Raw genomic sequence first — 20,120 nt, 5'->3', positions numbered from 1 at the left:
ACACGCTTTATTCTATGTACACTTTTTCTATATCTCTCTTCACCCTCTCTAATTCTCTCTCTCTCTCCTCATTTGCTACATCCTTTATTCTCTGTACATCCTTTTTCTTTTTTCTCTGTCCACCCTCTCTCATTCTTTTTATATCCTCTCTTGCTTCACCCTTTATTCTCTGTATACCCTTTCTCTCTCTTTCTCTCCCTCCACCCTCTCTAATTCTCTTTCCCCTCTGTTGCTCCACCTTTTATTCTCTGTACACACTTTCTCTCCTTTTTCTTTCCCTCCACCCTTTCTAATTGGGCATTATGTCTTCACTCTTTCTCTCACTCGACAATACCACAGCATTACTCAGCATCACAATAGCATTACAGCTTCAGAGACAGCACAGCATCAGTCTGCATCACCACAGCACCACTACAGCACCATTCAGCATCACTCAGCACCACCACAGCGCCAGTCAGTACCACCACAGTGTCACTCTGCACCACCACAGCGTCACTCTGCACCACCACAGCGTCACTCTGCACCACCACAGCGTCACTCTGCACCACCACAGCGTCACTCTGCACCACCACAGCGTCACTCTGCACCACCACAGCGTCACTCTGCACCACCACAGCGTCACTCTGCACCACCACAGCGTCACTCTGCACCACCACAGCGTCACTCTGCACCACCACAGCGTCACTCTGCACCACCACAGCGTCACTCTGCACCACCACAGCGTCACTCTGCACCACCACAGCGTCACTCTGCACCACCACAGCGTCACTCTGCACCACCACAGCATCACTCTGCACCACCACAGCGTCACTCTGCACCACCACAGCGTCACTCTGCACCACCACAGCTTCACTCTGCACCACCACAGCGTCACTCTGCACCACCACAGCGTCACTCTGCACCACCACAGCGTCACTCTGCACCACCACAGCGTCACTCTGCACCAGTACAGCGTCACTCTGCACCACTACAGCATCACTCACAACATCACAGCATCAGACAGCACCAAAACAGCATCAGTCAGCACCAACACAGCATCATTCATATCACCACTGCATCACTCAACACTACTAGAGCATCACTCCAGCAGAAGGTGGAGATGGCTCCGACATCGAGGAAGACAGAGAAGTTGTACTCAAAGTGACGTACATGAACAAACAGAAGTGGGAAGAATGTCTGTTAGCCGATAATGAGATGGTTTCGCTTAAAGAGTACATAGTACAAGAATGGCCAGAAAATAAGGGTAGAGTTACAGGATCATTGCCCAAGTACTGGGAGGTCAGACTTGAGTTAAGTACTCATCAAAGTGCTGTTTATAGAGGGGAGAAAATTATTCCCCCAGAGAAACTTAGACAACAAGCATTGGCATAGCCAATAAGTCTCGCTTTTGGGACCTTATAAGTGTTTAGCCATGCAACAGATGAAGTGTTGCACCAAGGACATTGTGCTGCGAAACTAAATACTTATAAGGTCCCAAAAGCGAGACCTATTGGCTATGCCAATGCTTGTTTAATTTACTGTCCTAATCTGCATATGTTTGAGCTATCAGATTGAGTCACAAGTATCGATGTTAAATGATCAATATAAGTAAAAGCACTTTAACAGGTCAGGTTAATGTTTCAGAAATAACAACACGGCTGGTGAGAACAATTCTTCATGCTAACAGCTAATCAACTCAGTGTTTCAGATACACGGCACAGCGTGGGAAGACCCGTTGATCATCACTTAACCATATGAAAAACATGATAACTTGTTTGGCCATGCACTAGGACGGTCCCTCCAGCTTGACAAGGCCACATCATAATCATCACATTTATATACAACACACTGTCCCAGGGTATCTTGGTAATGGTCTTAGTTATTCCCTGTTGATTACTGCAAGTGTCTCTCAAATGGTTTCCTACAAGCTAGAAAATTAGATGAGTGCCGCTAGTGGCCTTATAGTGAGTTCCATAATGCTAAGCCTTGCGCTAAGAATACCCTCAGGCTTCAGATTTAGGTTTGCTAAGTAAATGCACCAGTTTGAAAGAAATTGTATCACCACCAACATTTTAGCAAAAAGAATGTCACTGCGGTATGAAACGGAGGCCATGAAAAGAGCAAAGCATTTAATAAAATGATATCTAGAAATGGCTTTTGCTCTACAGAAGTAGTAAAGAAGTATCTTGCTCACACTTGAACGTATACCAAAGCAGGGGGCAGAATTGAGAAGAGAAATATTATTGGTCTTACCTGTTGTTTCATTGGAATAAGAAGACTGGTGGTGATGGTGACTTGGGGACCCAGGATCAGGAGAGGCAGTTCCCAAAGATAGACCACTTAATCTGGCAAAATAGAGAAAACAACAATATGAAGACTTTTGAGCATTTATTTTCCAACCATACCAATACATGACAATCTAAGGGATTAAATAAAAGTTATAAACCAATATATCCTGAATAAGGTTTCACCTCCATGCCAAGTGGTATAATTCTGTTCAGCAGTTTTAAGTGTAGCAGAAAACAAACTTTCTCAAATATTTAAACGTGTGAATGCTAAGTTCAGATCAATCCAAATAATGTTTTGCCCTCTCGAACGCTCTGCAATAAATTTGAAATTAAGCACCTGAGCCGATGCCTCAAGAAGGAGCTAAATTTTGCTCAGATCCGTAAAATGACACCATGTGTAAAAAAAATTTAATTCTTATCTATGTCTCTCAATTAAGTCTCTCTAATGGCGATACGATCATACACATAAACATAATGTAAATAAAATAGGACAACACCATAGCAGATTGATTGGTGGCTGTGTCACAGCCACATCGCTCAATCCATCCTCTAACATGTACCTCACCTTTCCTCATCCATTTTTTAGGCCTTGCATACTAAACAGTACATGTGCTGAGTGTTGTGAAACAACCTGAAGCTGAACAACCTGAAGCTTCTCAACAAAATAAAACCCTTCATCCCACCCACAGACCTACAACAAGCCACTCAATCACTGGTGATATCCAGACTGGATTATGGAAATGCTATCCTCACCGTTGCGAAGAAATCCCATCTGGCATCCCTCAAACCAACTCTCAATGCAGCAGCCAGAATGGTCACTGGAGTCAAGAAATTTGATCACACATCTTCTGCACTCCAAGATCTAAAAGGGCTCCCAATGGAAATGCGGGCCAGCTTCAGAACTGCCTGCTTCACACTTAAAGCCCTACACACAGGGAAACCTGAATACCTGGCCGCCAAACTCAAAAAAGCCGGCCAAACAAGGACCCTCAGGAGCTCCAACTGCCTAGTACTCACCCCTTTGAAAACACGCAACAAGCATTTGCAATGCAATAGGTCTCGCAGCATTAAAGTTTGAGTTACTGGCATTGTAAATGACAATGCTTTACATTAATTTTTTTACATTTGCAATTGGTATATAAACATTGTTTGTGAGTAGTTAGCTGTTGCTTATGCTAAGCTAAGTTGGCAGTAATATAGAGTGCTAGTCTTGCTTGTTATAAGCATGCTGATTTAAAGCGCTCGGATACCTGCGGGTAAAGTTTGCGCTATATAAAAGTGAAAACTATTAAATAAATAAAAAACAGCCTACCTGTACCACGTCCGTTCTTATGACAGAAGCATGCACAAAGAGAGAAGGGATAGAGGTGTGCACACACAAGGAAGCAGGGACGTGCACACATGAAACAATGGAAGCGCAGAGGTAAGCATAAACGCAGGGCACGGGGAGGCAGAGGGATGCACACAAGAGAAGCCGAGAGGTGCAAGCGGGGAGGGGGAGGGACATGGATGTGCACAGCACGAAAGAGACAGGGAGTGTACAGGTGCACAGAGGAATGCATAGGAACCCTCCCTTCTCAGGGGTGCAGCCGCATCCATTATTGGTTAGTGACTTTGATATTTTGTATTCTATTTATCTCTGGTCTATTGTAAAGCGCTCTGATACCCGCAAGGGTTATGTTGGCGCTATAAAAAACTCTCTAAATAAATAAATAAGTTGCCAAGTTTTTCAGAACCCTGAAAATGGCAAGGGCATCAGAGTTACAAACTTATAAAAGTCGTCCTCTCTTCAAAATGGCTTCTGTTGTGCAAAGTTTAGAGCACACAGCAAGCACCGTGAGGCAATGGAAACAGAGGATACTGCGCAGCCACCAAAAATGCACACAAAACAGAACTACTAAACACCAGCTCAACTTGGTCCATGTTTCATCCAAGTTGGAAGGATAAAACACCAGGTCCAGGACATGAACCTATGATCGTGAAATGACACTGAAATGCCTGCAGCAGACTTCTTATTAGTAAGCTATCTCAAACACCAATGAGTGACTTTACTTACAAAAACAAACAGATCCCAAACATGTATTTCCAGCCCAAAACGTGCAGATCCAAGAGAGTGTGGCTGGGAAGTAATTGCAACCGGTTGTGGCCGAGCCCTTCCTCAGAAATGCCCACTTAGGGCCAAAAACAGAGTGTCCAGCTCTTCAAAACTGCAGCTGGCAGAGAGCCTTCAGCGCAGCCCAGTGACATTATCGCCTGCTCTGCCAAATACTGGCGCTTCGCACACATTTAAACCCCAAGAGTCGGAGGCGGAACAGCTCTTCCTTTAACCCTTCCACAGGCGACAAAATGAAGGGGTAGAAATGGTAAAGTCATCCCGTCACTTGCAGCGCCAAGAAGACAACGACCTCAAATGCTATACCGAAACATCTTTTAAATGTATTTAGAATTTATATTTAAACATGTTTGGCAGTCGAGATGGGAGGTCATCTTACGCTCCTATTCAAACCCTGATCTCCTCGCTGGGAAGCATTTTGTGCTGGTTTAGTGGGGGCTTTTGGTGAAGGAGGGAATCCATAGGAGAGAAATCCGCAGCTTTGCTTTATTTTCGGTCCCAGGTCTTATTGGCGCTTAAAATCTCAGCAAACAAATTTAAACAAAAGCAAATGTGTGTGGAATATTTGTTTAATTGTTTAAACCGAGCTGACACCGGCCCAGCAGACAGACGAGCTGCATGCGAAACCTATCGTGGGGCGGGACTGACAAAACAAAACCTATTGTGGGGCGGGACTTCCGTTTTGTGAAGCCTGCGCCCACGGAGTGCCTGGAGGAGCACCGAGGGAGATCCCCGTGGTCGGAGGCTGCACAAGTCCGGAGGGCCGTTGACCGGTGAGCGGGGAAGGGGGGGGGGGGGGATGCCTGTATGTGTGTGTGTGTGCGACGGCGGAGGGGTGGGGGGGGGGTGCGACGGCGGAGGGGTGGGGGGGGGTGCTTGGTGCACGTGTGTGTGTGTGTGTGTGTGTGTATGCGACGGCGGGGGTGGGTTCTCTGTATGTGTGGGTGCGTGCGTGCATGACACTCGTGTGTGTGTCTGTCGCTGTTTCTGCGCATGCGAGTGTGGTGTTGCTGCTTCCCAGGAGACAGCAGCTGAGCGCGTTCGCGAGCGCGTGGCCAGCGGAAATCGCTTCCTTGAAGAGGCAATGCGCGTGGCCGAGGCTGTCTCCTGGGAAGCACAGTCCGTGACAAAAGATCTCGGCGAGTACAGCGCTGACGCGCTGTATCGCTACGAGACCTAAAAATAAAACCACTACACGATCCTTCGCTGGAATTGCACCAAAAATCTGGAACTCTATCCCAGCGACTATTAGGACTATCCGGTCCTTTGTTAGATTAAAAAAAAAAACTAAAAGACCTCTTCCCCAAGCAGGCCTTCCCGCATCGATAGTCATCGCTATACCGATCAAGCCTGCACTCCACACCTTCATGACATTTGCCTCTAAGCCGTTCCACCCCAATCGCCCATCCGGCCTCCCCTCATGTTTTAGGGCTACGCCCAAGACCACGTGCACTCAGCAGGGCTCCCCAGGACTCCCATACCCTAATGTGGCACTGCTCGCTGGGACTTCCGAATCCGACATGTAAATTTTTGCCTATTGTATGATTCCTGCTTTTATATTCTGTTGTAAAGCGCTCTGGATAGCGCTATATAAAAGTCCTTAAATAAAAATAAAATAAATAAATAAAGTGGGCTGCAGCCCGCCCACTGCTTACCACTGGTAAGCTTTCTTGGCACTCATTTGCCCGTTTCATATTCATATTCCAGCTTGTCAATCTTGTGTTAACACGACCAAAGAACATGGACTTTTAAACATTTTAAATGACTGGCAGGCTTCTGTGGTTCGACTACTTGGATTTAGACCACAACTTTTTTGTTTGTAGTTAAGCGCTCCAAGGGAGTTTATGTGTATTACATCTATCTTCCTTATGAACTTCTCTTCCACTGCACTCCATATTATTCTCTGTCCTCCATGGTGCTACCTCTTGCCCCTCATGCTATGCTCACTCTCGCGTACTTACATCAGTTGCTTTCTTGCCTATGTGCTTATCCCCTACCTTCTCCACTCTGCTGTTTTGCCTGTTTGCTCCTCCGCAGTGCTTCACTTTACACTCAGTTAGGTTTTCCCCCCACTAGTGCCCCATTCCTACTTCTGCACCCGATGTGTTGCTTCTGTGCCTAGTGTTGGTTCTGCCCCCGCTTCGTAAAAAAAAATATATCTTTATATTCTTTTGCACACTTTTTTCTTTTTAGTTACAGATAGAAACTCAGGTTGATAGCTACAAAGAAAAAAAAGTGGCCATGTCATTTTGTAGGTAGGCGCACTGATATGGTAGATGGAGCACCTCATGAAATTCAACTGAATGAATAATGAATTCCTCAACAAGGACAAAAAAAAATTAAGTCCAAAACTGGAACAAGAACAGGAACTTGAATGGCTTCAACACTAAACTAGAAGACACAGTCAAGTCATTTAGGTACATAATTGGCACCAACCTCTTTCTCAAAGAACAAATCGCCAAGAGGACCCAAATGGATGGTACCCGCTTTCCCACTTGAAAAAAGTTAGTGTTTCTTTGGCAACTGATTTCAGCCCTCATGCTTGTGTGTCTGGATTGAAATAAAGTCTTGCTCCACAGACTCCAGGCAGTACATGGACCTTCAAAAGGCAGGCTACCAGCCATTACAGGTCTTAACAGAGCCTAAAGAAATCCAACCAAAGCGCCCCAACCCTGAAGGAACTCCTCAATTTCCCTTAGCATGCCAGAATCACTTTCAAGACCTGCACATGATCTACATGGCAACAATGAACAGCTCCCTTCCTACCCAGCTGACAAATGAAACATTACTGGCAGATCTTGACATACCCACAGCCAGATCGCCAGCCTGGTAATGATAAACTGTAAGAAGGAAAACAGGAGACGGGCCTGTTCAATCAACGTAACCAGGGTCTGGATCTTGAAACAATTTCTACCCGCTGTCAATGACTTTGGATCGTAATTCTGGCTGCTAGCTCGAGACAAGCTCTGAACAGAAATCCGTTTTTCTAGGATAAGTTTGCACTATATTAGGACCCATATAACCATACATACATTCTAAGTTACAAAATCTTATTGTGACTTTAAGACTGACACAATTAACTATAGTAATTTCCTGTTATACTTAGAAACAATCAACATGCGAATTTAAGAGGCTGAAACCGGATTAAGATCAAATAACGAACACTTTCTCTTAATGTAGTCTCAGGGTACTATTACATACCTACAGGTCAAGAAAGGAAAATACTTGGTAAAGTGTATTTTTGAGGTAATTTTATTTCTCAAAAATTCAAGCTAATTACTTTTTTGGCTCAGAGGAAATTGAGCTAAAGCTCGGACTTGATCATGGCAAATGATAATGCTGTTAAATGTATTTTTTAAATAAAAAAATCAAAGTAGAGCACTAAGAGCCAACAAAGCACTTCTGCGAAGCTCAAAGTACATTTTGCTGGATAAACATAATGAAGTATAGCTATTATGGTTTTTCACAATTTTATAATCAAAAGCTTTAAAACGACACTTTATTATCAAAACTGTGTAGGCTGTGAAACTGCTGGCTCTCTGTAAAACTCTCAGACACTAATTAATTTGCAAAACTCAAAGACCCGCCTAATTAATCACCGACTGTAGAACTGAAAGTAGAGCTATAACTGCAACAAAGACATGAAGCTATGAGTAAATTGAAATATTAAATCCTGACAAACTAACATGAAGCAGTGTGTATCTGCTAATGAGGAAGACGTCAAGGGATGGCAGTTGCAAAAAAATATTCCGCTTACTTGATGGAAAAAAAAATAATTTCACTTCAGTGAAAATATTTTATTCTGTCAAGTGACCACTTGTTTGATATAAAACCCCTCTCAGTAAAACTGTTCTTGTCTGAAAACATGGATTTTCCTGTATGAACAAGTTACTTGGATATTTGACAAATAATCCCCCTCCCTAAGGTTATCTAGCCCCCCTCCCCTCCCCAAGCGCCTTGAAACCCTCCGGGTATGTAGTGCGCTATATAAATTCTATGACTTGACTTGACTTGCCATCAGTTTCTCGTAGATACTCTGACTGCACGTTCCTCACCTTTTGAATGTTCCCAAGTGTCAGATTGGATCCAGAAAATCTTCAGCAGTACTCCTGAGCATTGATAGGTGGCATTATGACCTACTTCACACTACTTTGTCCGAAGTGGTGTTGTTGGCATTATCTTTAGCAGAGGAAGACCTTACTTTGGACCTACAACAGCAGTTTTTAACCTTTTGACTTCTACAGACCCCTACTAAATCACTATTGGAATGTGGAGACCCCACCTCAGCAATTTCTAAGAATTCATCCTCAAAATGACATACAAAGAATACAGAAACAAGTATACAAACAGATTCATACAATAATAAATATTGTATTTACTTCACAAAGAAAAAGGAGGCAAATACATCGAAATTGTAATTTTAATGTGAAGGTTGGAGCTTTTTAAAATGTAGTTTTAGTTCTAAAAGACAAAGCTATATTTAGACTCTACCATTTCACATTGTCTTTTTTACTTCTAGTGCCCACTCTCTATATGTGGGTGCATACCAGTGCAGCTTCAATTGAGGCCACCAACAGTTCATACTAGATTCAGTTGCCTGTACTTGTGCTGCTCCCATGAATCAAAATAAGTATAACAGAATTAATTTTTAGCTTCCAATTTCAAATTCCTACACATTAACATATTAGTTTTTAAAACGTTCAAATTTCAATTGTTTTTTTTAAATGTAAATATAACCTATCCATCTGCTAATATTTATTTTTCAAAACCGCTACAGACCCCTGGGTAAGCGATTTGAACCCCCAGTGGTCAACATAGGTTTCCACCTTCCCAGTGCATTATGCCACAGTGGGACTTGAACTTGGTCCTTACTTTCCTCATGTGCACTCCCTTTGAACTGCTTCACAGCTGTCCACTATAGCCCCTAACCCTCAAAACAGCCTTTCTTGTCGCCATAAAATCATCACAGCTAGTGAGTCAGTAACAAGCCTTCTAAGTCAACCCACTATAAAGTAGGTTTAACCAGACAAACTGGCCTTCAGAACACGGCCCTCTTTCCTCCAGAAAGTGGTGACCCAATTTTACATTGGGCAAAATATCATTCTGCCGATATTCTTCACGCCACCGGACCCCTCTAAGAAGGAGGATCTCAGTCATCTGGATCTTAAAACAACTCTTAGCTTTTACACGGATAGTACCAGAGAACATGGAGTAGTTGATCAGCGCATTGTGGGATTCCCTGGAGCAAAGAACGGTAAGGCTCTGTATTAAAATCTGTTATGCACTGGACAATTTGCGGGTTTATTCCACCAGAGCCAAGGCTGCTACTAAAGTGTTGGCAAGGTGAGCACCCGTCTTGGGCATTTGCCAGGCTGTTACGTGGGCTTTGGTCCACATGTTTATGAAGCACAACTCTCTGGACAGCTAGGTCTGACGAGAAGGGAACTTTGCCACCTCTGTCATGAGAAACTTTTCGTTTTGAGTTCACAGGCCCAGGAGGTAGTACTTTGGTATCTATACACACGGTGAGGAATCTGTGGTTAGATGTATCTATAAAAAGAACAAGATATTTACCTTCGGTAACTCTCTTTCCGTTAGATATTTTATCTAACCACAGATTCCTCACGGACTGTCCCATTTTACCTTTTTTGTGAATTGTACCCAGTTACACCTAAAACAAGCATTTACAATGGAATGGTCTCAGCATTATCAAAGGTAGAGCTATTGGCATTGCTCATGAATTTTTTGTTTTTTTTTAAATCTTAAATAAATGGCATTGTCATTTACATTGCCAATAGCTTAATCGTTAAATAAATGGCATTGTGATGTACAATGCCAATAGGTTAATCGCTCGCAAACGCATGACCTATTGCATTTACACCCACACAGAGACACACACACACAAAGCCACCCACACACACACAGAGCCCCACATACACATACACACACAGAGCCCCCCCACACATACAGAGCCCCCCCACACATACAGAGCACCCCCCCACACACACACACAGAGCCCCCCACACACACAGATCCCCACACACACACAGATCCCCCCACACACACACAGATCCCCCCACACACACACAGATCCCCACACACACAGAGCCCCCCCACACACAGAGCCCCCCCACACACAGAGCCCCCCACACACACAGAGATCCCCACACACACACAGATCCCCACACACACACACAGATCCCCCCCCACACACACAGATCCCCCCACACACAGAGCCCCACACACACACACAGAGCCCCCACACACACAGAGCCCCCCCCACACACACACACAGAGCCCCACACACACAGAGACCCCCCACACACACAGAGCCCCCCCACACACACAGAGCCCCCCCACACACACACACACAGAGCCCCCCCACACACACAGAGCCCCACACACACACACACAGAGCCCCACACACACACACAGAGCCCCACACACACAGAGCCCCCCCCCCCACACACACACACACACAGAGCCCCCCCCCACACACACACACACACACAGAGCCCCACACACACACACACCCAGAGCCACACACACACACCCAAAGCCACACACACACACACACCCAAAGCCACACACATAGGAGAGAAAGCACAGCGAGGGGCAAGGGAAGCAAGCACAGCCAGGGGCAAGGGAAGCAAGCACAGCCAGGGGGCAGGGGAGCAAGCACAGCCAGGGGGCAGGGGAGCAAGCACAGCCAGGGGGCAGGGGAGCAAGCACAGCCAGGGGGCAGGGGAGCGAGCACAGCCAGGGGGCAGGGGAGCGAGCACAGCCAGGGGGCAGGGGAGCGAGCACAGCCAGGGGGCAGGGGAGCAAGCACAGCCAGGGGGCAGGGGAGCAAGCACAGCCAGGGGGCAGGGGAGCAAGCACAGCCAGGGGGCAGGGGAGCAAGCACAGCCAGGGGGCAGGGGAGCAAGCACAGCCAGGGGGCAGGGGAGCAAGCACAGCCAGGGGGCAGGGGAGCAAGCACAGCCAGGGTGCAGGGGAGCAAGCACAGCCAGGGTGCAGGGGAGCAAGCACAGCCAGGGTGCAGGGGAGCAAGCACAGCCAGGGTGCAGGGGAGCAAGCACAGTCAGGGTGCAGGGGAGCAAGCACAGTCAGGGTGCAGGGGAGCAAGCACAGCCAGGGGAGCAAGCATAGCCTGGGTGCAGGGAAGCAAGCATAGCCTGGGTGCAGGGAAGCAAGCACAGCCTGGGTGCAGGGAAGCAAGCACAGCCAGGGTGCAGGGGAGCAAGCACAGCAAGCACAGCCAGGGGGCAGGGGAGCAAGCACAGCCAGGGGGCAGGGGAGCAAGCACAGCCAGGGTGCAGGGAAGCAAGCACAGCCAGGGTGCAGGGAAGCAAGCACAGCCAGGGTGCAGGGGAGCAAGCACAGCCAGGGTGCAGGGGAGCAAGCACAGTCAGGGGGCAGGGGAGCAAGCACAGTCAGGGGGCAGGGGAGCAAGCACAGCCAGGGGAGCAAGCATAGCCTGGGTGCAGGGAAGCAAGCACAGCCTGGGTGCAGGGAAGCAAGCACAGCCAGGGTGCAGGGGAGCAAGCACAGCAAGCACAGCCAGGGGGCAGGGGAGCAAGCACAGCCAGGGGGCAGGGGAGCAAGCACAGCCAGGGGGCAGGGGAGCAAGCACAGCCAGGGGGCAGGGGAGCAAGCACAGCCAGGGGGCAGGGGAGCAAGCACAGCCAGGGGGCAGGGGAGCAAGCACAGCCAGGGGGCAGGGGAGCAAGCACAGCCAGGGGGCAGGGAAGCAAGCACAGCCAGGGGGCAGGGAAGCAAGCACAGCCAGGGGGCAGGGAAGCAAGCACAGCCAGGGGGCAGGAAAGCAAGCACAGCCAGGGGGCAGGAAAGCAAGCACAGCCAGGGGGCAGGGGGGCAAGCTATCCTGGCAAATTTAGCGAATGTCCAGGTTTTCACACAGGAGCGACTGGAAACAGAGGGAGGCTTGTCTTCATATGTATTCCAAGGAAGGACGAGTCAGCAGTTCTTATCAGAAAGCAATTTAATTAGTACATAACAGGCTAGGTGTACAAGCTGCATCTATGTAGTCATTTTGTGCATCGTTGTATGTACTCCTATGTTGATAAGCGCTGTCATTTAAGTCGCCACTACCCCTCGGATTTAACATTGTAGTCCTTCTTCTACATCTACTAAACAACCCTGTTTTTGGCTTTCAAAAACTTGAAAGCCAGAGGCGGCCGCCATGTAAGGTGTGGGCAACAAGCAACGTACCCGACTGGCGGAAGTGTAGCGCCATGAAACATATATTGGCTTATGTCCACAGTTCCTGTTACTCTGTAAGAATGTATTCCTTCAGTGAGACAACCTTACCTGAAGACAACTCGCAGCTCTGCCGCAATCTCCGCGTTGCAGCCCAACTCTTCTACCACTGCGAGTTCTTCCTCCTCCGCATCGACTTCCTCCAAGGCGAAGTCCCGGAGTAGCAGCACCTCTCGCCACAGCGTACCCAAGGATCTCACGTGAAAGGTGTTGCTACTTACATCCTGGACTTCGTATTCGGGAACGGTGCATCATTCTCCTCGTGTGCTCTCCACCCCTCTCGTCTCCTGGTTCTCTCTCTTTTACCCCCCCCCCCCTTTTTCTTTCTAATATCTAACCCCCCCCCTGTCTCTCTTCTCCCCACTCACTCTCCCCTCCATCTTTCCCTCTCTTTCTCTCGGTGTGTGATTGAGCGTCGCACGCTCTCTCTCGCCTTGTTTCCTCTACACGTGCCCCCCTGTCGTCCTTTGTAATCTTGCTCTCTTTCTTGTTCTCCCCCTTTCTTGTTTTGCTTCCTTCGTTCTCCTGTCACTGTATATCATCCTCTGTTCCCTCCCTCCCTCTGTTTCTTTTTCTCACCCCCCTTCGCTACTTCTCTCTGTCACATCTTTCTCTCTCCCTCGCCATCTTTTCCCCCTCTATTCATTCTGTCCCTTACTCATCCTCGTTTCTCCCCCTCTCATTCTATCCTTCCATCTATCTCCACCTCTCTCCCTCCCCTCTCGCCCCTCGTTCCCTGTTGTTACTCCTTCGCCCCCTCCCTCACCCCTTCTGCCTGTTTCTGTTTCCCCCTCACCTCAAGTCTCCACAAACTCACTCAACCCATGAGTGCTTTTAGCAATGTTTTTTTAATGTTTTCTGTCTTTTAGTTGCTCTTTTGGCCCCTCATAGGTTCCGTAGGGGCTGCTTCTACCTCTATTAAATGTAGAGGCCCCTGGGCCACCGAGGGAGTACGGAGGTGAAGCCGCAGCCCACGGTAGTGGCGCACAGTAGAACCGCGTGTGTGATCCTGGGCTGGTAACAGAGGGGGGGAGGGGCCTGAAGGTCAGAGCTGGGGTTCACTGGCGCAGGAGTGTGTGTGTGTGTGTGTGATCCACGCATACACAAGGGGGCGCTGAAATCTAGCAGTGAGATGCACCAGCAGAGCTTTGTCTAGGGTGCAGTCATGAGATAGGGAGGGCTGAAAGTCAACATTAATGCACATTGCTGGAGCTGCTGGTGTGATCCATTAAAGATACACGGATGCTCGGGGTCACGAGTGAAGTCCATAAGCAGAGCTGAACGTATGACCCTGGATAGCGGGGTCAGGACTAAAATATTTTCACAGAGGTGCTTGCGTCTTCCCAACCATGGCACGCGCAGGTGGTGAGGGGCTACAGGTCATGAGAGAGGTGCTGTGTGACCCCAGTGAAAGGAAATCATGGGTGCTGAACTCCGGGAGTGGTGTGCAGTGTGCCCCTCTCTCTCTCTTTGCTCCCCCACCACTCTCTCTGTCTCTCTCTCTCCCCCTATTTGTCTCCCTATATTTCTCTCTCTCTCTTTCTCTGTACCTCTCTTTGTCTCTCTGTATCTCGCTCTTCCCCTCTCTTTCTATATCTCTGTATTTCTCTCGTCTGTGTCTCTCTCTCTTGGGCGCCATGTACGAGCTGCAGGCGGCTGCCGGGGACTCTGAGATCGACGTGGAGAGCCTGGAGCTGGACGAGGAGAGCGACGCGCCCCCAAGCCTCAGCCCCCGCCGGCCGGGGACACCTGCGAGGAGGAGGAAGACGACGAAGAGGAGGAGGTGCCGCCGGGGTTTCTCCCCCCGGCACAGGGCACCCCGACGGGCACAGACAAGGGCTGCGGGAGCAGAGGAAGCTGACGGAGGTGGTGTCCTGCCTGAAGGGGCACAAGCGCTTCTGCCGCTGGCGGACTGTCAGTGTGCTAACTGCCTGCTGGTGGTGGAGCGGCAGCGGGTCATGGCGGCGCAGGTGGCGATCCGGGTACAGCAGGAGGGGGGCGGGATACAAAGACACGGACAGCAGGAGGGGGGCGGGATACAACGGGAACAAAGACACGGACAGCGGGAGGGGGTCGGGATACAACAGGAACAAAGACACAGACAGCGGGAGGGGGGCGGGAACAAAGACACGGACAGCGGGAGGGGGGTGGGATACAACGGGAAAGAGGACACGGACAGCGGGAGAGGGGCGAGAACAAAGACACGAACAGCGGGAGGGGGCGGGAACGAGGACAGCGGGAGCGTGCGACCTCTTAACGAGCAGCAAAATGGCGGCCGAAAATTTCGGATTCGGGGGCGTGTTTTGGCGTTCTGAGTGACGGATGACGTCACAGGGCGAAAGAACGCAAAAAATCCGAAAGAGACGGGGCTTGAACTGAGAGATGCCCTTCTCATCCAATGGCTGGCCTCCGTTTAGGGAGCCAGCCAATGGAAGAGAGAGGCGAGTTCAAGCCCCGTACTAAAAATCATTAAATCTCCGACCGGAGACTGCGCAGCCTTTCCGTCCTCGACCTAAAAAGGTCCCAAGTCTATCCGTTTGCACAAAGGTTCACATAAATGTGTTGTTGGGCGCTGCATTTGAAGGAGCAGACGGCCTAGAAAGCGACTGACGTCCGAAAGAATAGGTGACACCTATGTGCAAATCTGAGCGTCACTTACAGAGTGGAACGATGTCTAGATGGCGTTGCATGACATCCACCTAACGGCATGCATTGGTACTGCTAAATATTTTTCCGGGCCCAGTCTGACACCAGGGGACTATTCAAATGGTGAGGAATCAGCATTTAGAAGTATCAATCAGAAATATAACATGTATCCATTGTTTATATGTGACAATACAGAGGCATATTACACACAGGAAACAGTAGCTGTAGCACTGCTCTCTAAATGGATATGCAATAATAAATGGTCAGAAGCTAATAAAGCATTTAGAACTTTAGAGAATTGACCAGAAAATAAATACATCAATGTTGGGTTGTGAGAACATAAAGAATAAGGTTCCAGATAAGTTGGCAACTAACCTGAACACGGTAGCTTTGGCAAAAAAAAACTATAGAGACAAATCATCGAAGACACGGCTGAAACATGTTCAGCTGATGGAAGAATTGTAAACCTAGATTGCTGCAGTGATGAGAAGAGTAGTTTCATTACACATGCATGATCTTGCGGAAAAAGGACCACAACATGATTAATGGAAACCCTACAATAAGCATCGAAGTCCTATTCCACTATTACTAATAGGAAAAAAGTACTAGATCACGACAAAAATGTTATCCTATCGTATTTCTGGCTCAAAGGGCTTTGCAGCAGTGGTCAGATTCGGCTTCCATTTATTTGTGCAGATTCTTGACAAGAAAGTATACTAGCTGAATGTCATGTCCGTTTCTAAATCGTTTGATGAGCATTATTTAATGGATTTGTGTGCCTTGATCTCTGAAGCTTGGGAGCACTAAAGGTATAAAGGTTTGGTACAGGTTGTAACCACTACAAGTGGGAACCTCATAAGGCACTCTACATGCTATTTATAAGTCAATAAACAGCATAATTCCCACATTACAAGTGTCCAATGCAAGACATAATTTCAGGACTGTATGAACAGAAACAAAAAGTCAGAACCATGAACCCAAATCTATGAAATACGTAAATAGTTCCCTTCACAATGAAGCAAAAGCCTGCTTCTCGAATGCCAGTACAGGAAAGAAATCAGAAACACTGGTCGTGCGACAAAGTCGTTAGTTGTATTACAGACTGTTCATTGCCACACTCTAAGGGTTATGCACCATCTACTTTTTTAGGTCTCGCCTAGCGTTAGCAGCGCGTATGCGCTGCATTTGCCATGCGATGGCTTCTTGGAATCAATACGGTTCCAGAAGTAGTGTGTCCGCTCCACCTGCAATGGTCATTGGCGTGCGTCGGTTTTTGTCACTAATTATGCTGAACATGCTTTGTTGATTGCACAGGAGGGTTTTTAGTCCCTCCTGGTTGCCATCCTGTCCGCTTTAGGCCACGCCCACCGGGATTGGATGTTTTACTGGCGGCGTGAGACAGCAGCTTTAATCTTTACTTGTGGCACTTTTTTTTTTTTTACTATGTTGCAGAGTGCATGTGCAGAATGCTCATGTTGCACTGTTTGCGCTCGCCCATACACCTCCCACTCAGTTTGTTCCACGTCCTCCCTGGTTTCTGTCTTGCCATGCTTTCACGCTCGCTCTGTTTATTCCGACCCCTCCCTGGCCTCTCTTCTGCCGGGATTTCATGTGGGCTGCATTTTGTTACTTGCAACATTGTGTTCTACGCTATCTTGTTTAATCATGCTCCTCTTCCTTCCTTGAAATCAGCCTGCGGTGGAAGGGCTGGAACGCCTGTTACTTGCAACATTGTATTCTACACTATCTTGTTTGATCATGCTCTTCTTACTTCCTTGGAATCAGCTGGTGGTGGAAGGGCTGGAGCGCCACACTGATCGCAGCGCTTTGAGAGGCTTGAGCAAACTATGGCAAGCTGGAAGCGTTTTTCCGCTCAGCTTGCACGCGAACGTAGGACATGCGCAGCTGTGTGGGCACAGCTTCGATCTCCGCCTGTGTTACATAAACATGCAATGAGGGTGAACTCCATCACACCGATGCATGCGTGCTGGGTTTCCTGGCCATTGTGTCAACTGTAGTCGACGTGGGAGTATGTTTCGCCACAAGTAAGTTGTATGCAGTTAGGGTTATTAGCCGCTGTACCTCAGGCTTGTGATTGAACCGCCCGTGTTGTAGCACCGACCCCAGTTGATGTGGCTTTCAGCGCAGATGTCCCCAGCGCTTCTTTCAGCTGCGACGCCATATCCGAGGGGCGTTTTAGCTTAGAGTGCTAATGAATTTCCGTTGCATTAATTGAAATCTTTAACTATGACGCTGTTGTCTTACTCCATATTTGTTAGTTATAAAATTTGTTTTAATATTAACAAGCATTAAAAATGCAATAGGTCTCGCCTTTTATTAAGTTAAAGCCATTTGCTTTGCTATACAATACCATTAGCAAAGTAAATGGCTTTACCTTAATAAAAGGCGAGACCTATTGCATTTTCAATGCTTGTTTTAATCTATAGCCTATATGTTTAATTTGATGAGACAAGAAGGACCACAGTGGTTGGTGCTTAAGTATTCTATTTCCCAAAAGGTCTGATTAGGTCATAGAATAATTAGCAAGACAAGTGTCTTTTGGTCTTAGCTCCCTGAAGTCATTATTTTACAATGACTGGCAAGTTTGAATGTATGTGAGGTTGGTGGCTCGTTCCTGCATCAATAAAACAGGCATTGCAGGGTAGATCTTGACCACCTACAACATTGAGGTGGGAAAAAGTTTAGGTTGGTGCAAAAGAAAGATGGACATGGAAAGCATTGCCATCAAGGGTCAACCTTGTAGTCCAACACACTAGCCAAAGTAGAGGTGCACAGAAAAGTGGGCCACTTTAAAGTATTTGAAATCGAAGTTAAGGTTCTGAAACCATAAGAAAGGAAATAGTCTAGGACTCCAGTTACCATGTTGCCTTTGGGAGGTAACAAGGGTGAGCTCTTAGTCTGCAGAGTTAAAGCATAGGTTTTGGTCAAAAAGCAGTAGCACCAATTTCTTGCCTTTGCCTGCAGCTTCAAAGCTATAATCCGTGATTCGCAGAAAGGATATTTCAGTCGTTTGACCCAACGTGCCTCTGCATTCTAGGTGAGCCTTTAGATGGGATATAGCTCTTCCTTCAAGGATGCTTGCTGCAGTGAGGAGGCTAGAGCGTGGTTATATTTAAATTAAGCAAGAGTTGAACAAGGCCTATTTAAGTCCAGCATATTTAAGGAGTGGATGAGATATAATAGCTTTAATTACTGGTGGATGAATAGCAGAGGGGTCATCAAGACCTACCGCTGTGTGTGGTGTACTGATTTACATGCTCCCAAGCTGGGGAGGATGCTACAGTGGGATGTGCTTCAGCGGCTCACGCTTCAGCACTGCAAACCAGACACTATGTAAGTTTTAAGTTTGTGTCAATTTTATACGACTGCTGCACGTGCCTCACAGCGACACCTCAAACCTTTGTGTGCACACAACCTGGGGATGACCGATAATATAATAACTCCAAGGAGGTGATAGAACCGTTGTCTATACAGTGGCTTTTAAAGGTTTACTCTGGGTCATTCTAGTACAAACATGTGCAAAGAGCCACAGTCACTCACCTAGTAATTTGTTATTGCTGGGCCCTCATCGCTATGAATCGAAAAAACTTCTAAGAGTCAAGACTGCTCTAAAGCAATCATGTATCTTTCAAAAGCACATGGCGTTACACGAAGTACTGATTTTGAAACGGCGAGTGTATTTAGGCATACTTAAAAAATATACAAATACATATTAATACACAACTAACTTTAGGGGTGTCTAACCAGCAGGACCAGAACATTCTGCTGCTTGTGGTAGAGCGCACGGGGAGTGGAAGTCTTTGTTTAAAAAGTGTGAAGGTGGTTGGTGGCAGAGAAATTGAAGGTAATCATTCAGGTTAAAGAGGAACTTTTCATTTGAAAGAGTTGCTTAAGACTGATACAGGTGTAGGCGATTTGTTAAAGCTTAGTCTCCTTAGCGTCCTAGATATATCTATCTATAATAGGCACAGGTTTTTTATATAAATGGCTCATTTATATCATCACACCACCTGAATAGAAAGTCAGAATAAAGTGTAGCCCTGCTGTCCCAAATACAGCCTTTGGTGACACCCTCTATATTTGGGGAGCAATCAGAATTCAATATCATGGGACCATTTACCATATAGAACAAAGAAGTCTCTTTTGGCCAGTTCTATATTGAATGAAAGCAAGCAATCTCTCCAAAAAATGTGTTAAACATCTCTATCTCAAATGACAACCCAATCCAAACCCTACACGGGGCCACTGGATTTATGAAACCTGTAGCTGTTACGTTTCCTGCAACTACTTACGTATTGCATTTGCCACAAACACCCACCAGCTTCGGTTAAATTTACAGATTCAACAAAAATAAGTTTCTCTCAAACCAATAGAAAGTTTAATTTAAAAAGTGGTGCGGTGCAGCATTAGGTCCTTTGCCAGGAATAACTAATCACATTTCAGTCGCTGTTCGCTCTAATCAGGTGTTAAAGGGGTACTAATGAAGAAAAACATTTGTCTCAATCTCTATCCCAGCCCTCTACAGTCTCTATGGGGGTCCCACAAGGGTCTGCCTTATTTCCCATGCTCTTAAACATATTCTTGGAACAGTTAGCTAATGCACTTAACTCCATGAACATTCTTTTTCATAGGTATGAAGATGACACAGAACTTTACCTGAAGGACACCTCCCCAGAAGACTTCACTTCCCTCAACTCTACCTTGACGAATACCCAAAACTGGCTCACAGAGAACCATCTCCTGCTCAACACCTTCAAAACAGAATTCCTTCTCATATCTTATCCTAATCA

At 47.0% G+C, this 20,120-nt stretch overlaps 1 protein-coding gene across 2 annotated transcripts in view; it reads right to left on the bottom strand.

Moving 5' to 3' along the window:
* Positions 1–20,120, bottom strand: part of ARHGEF11 (Rho guanine nucleotide exchange factor 11) — a 1,046,032-nt gene that overhangs the window by 841,740 nt on the left and 184,172 nt on the right. For both annotated transcript variants that reach the window (XM_086945337.1, XM_086945338.1), the window contains exon 2: positions 2,233–2,324. In XM_086945337.1, the coding sequence (XP_086801463.1) occupies positions 2,233–2,324 (92 nt within the window). The remainder of the gene's footprint in view (positions 1–2,232; positions 2,325–20,120) is intronic.

Source organism: Lissotriton vulgaris, chromosome 12 (assembly GCF_964263255.1).
Source record: "Lissotriton vulgaris chromosome 12, aLisVul1.2, whole genome shotgun sequence".
Classification (NCBI taxonomy): domain Eukaryota; kingdom Metazoa; phylum Chordata; class Amphibia; order Caudata; family Salamandridae; genus Lissotriton; species Lissotriton vulgaris.
The sequence above is the reverse complement of the archived record's forward strand: the minus strand, read 5'-3'. Positions and strand labels throughout refer to the sequence as shown.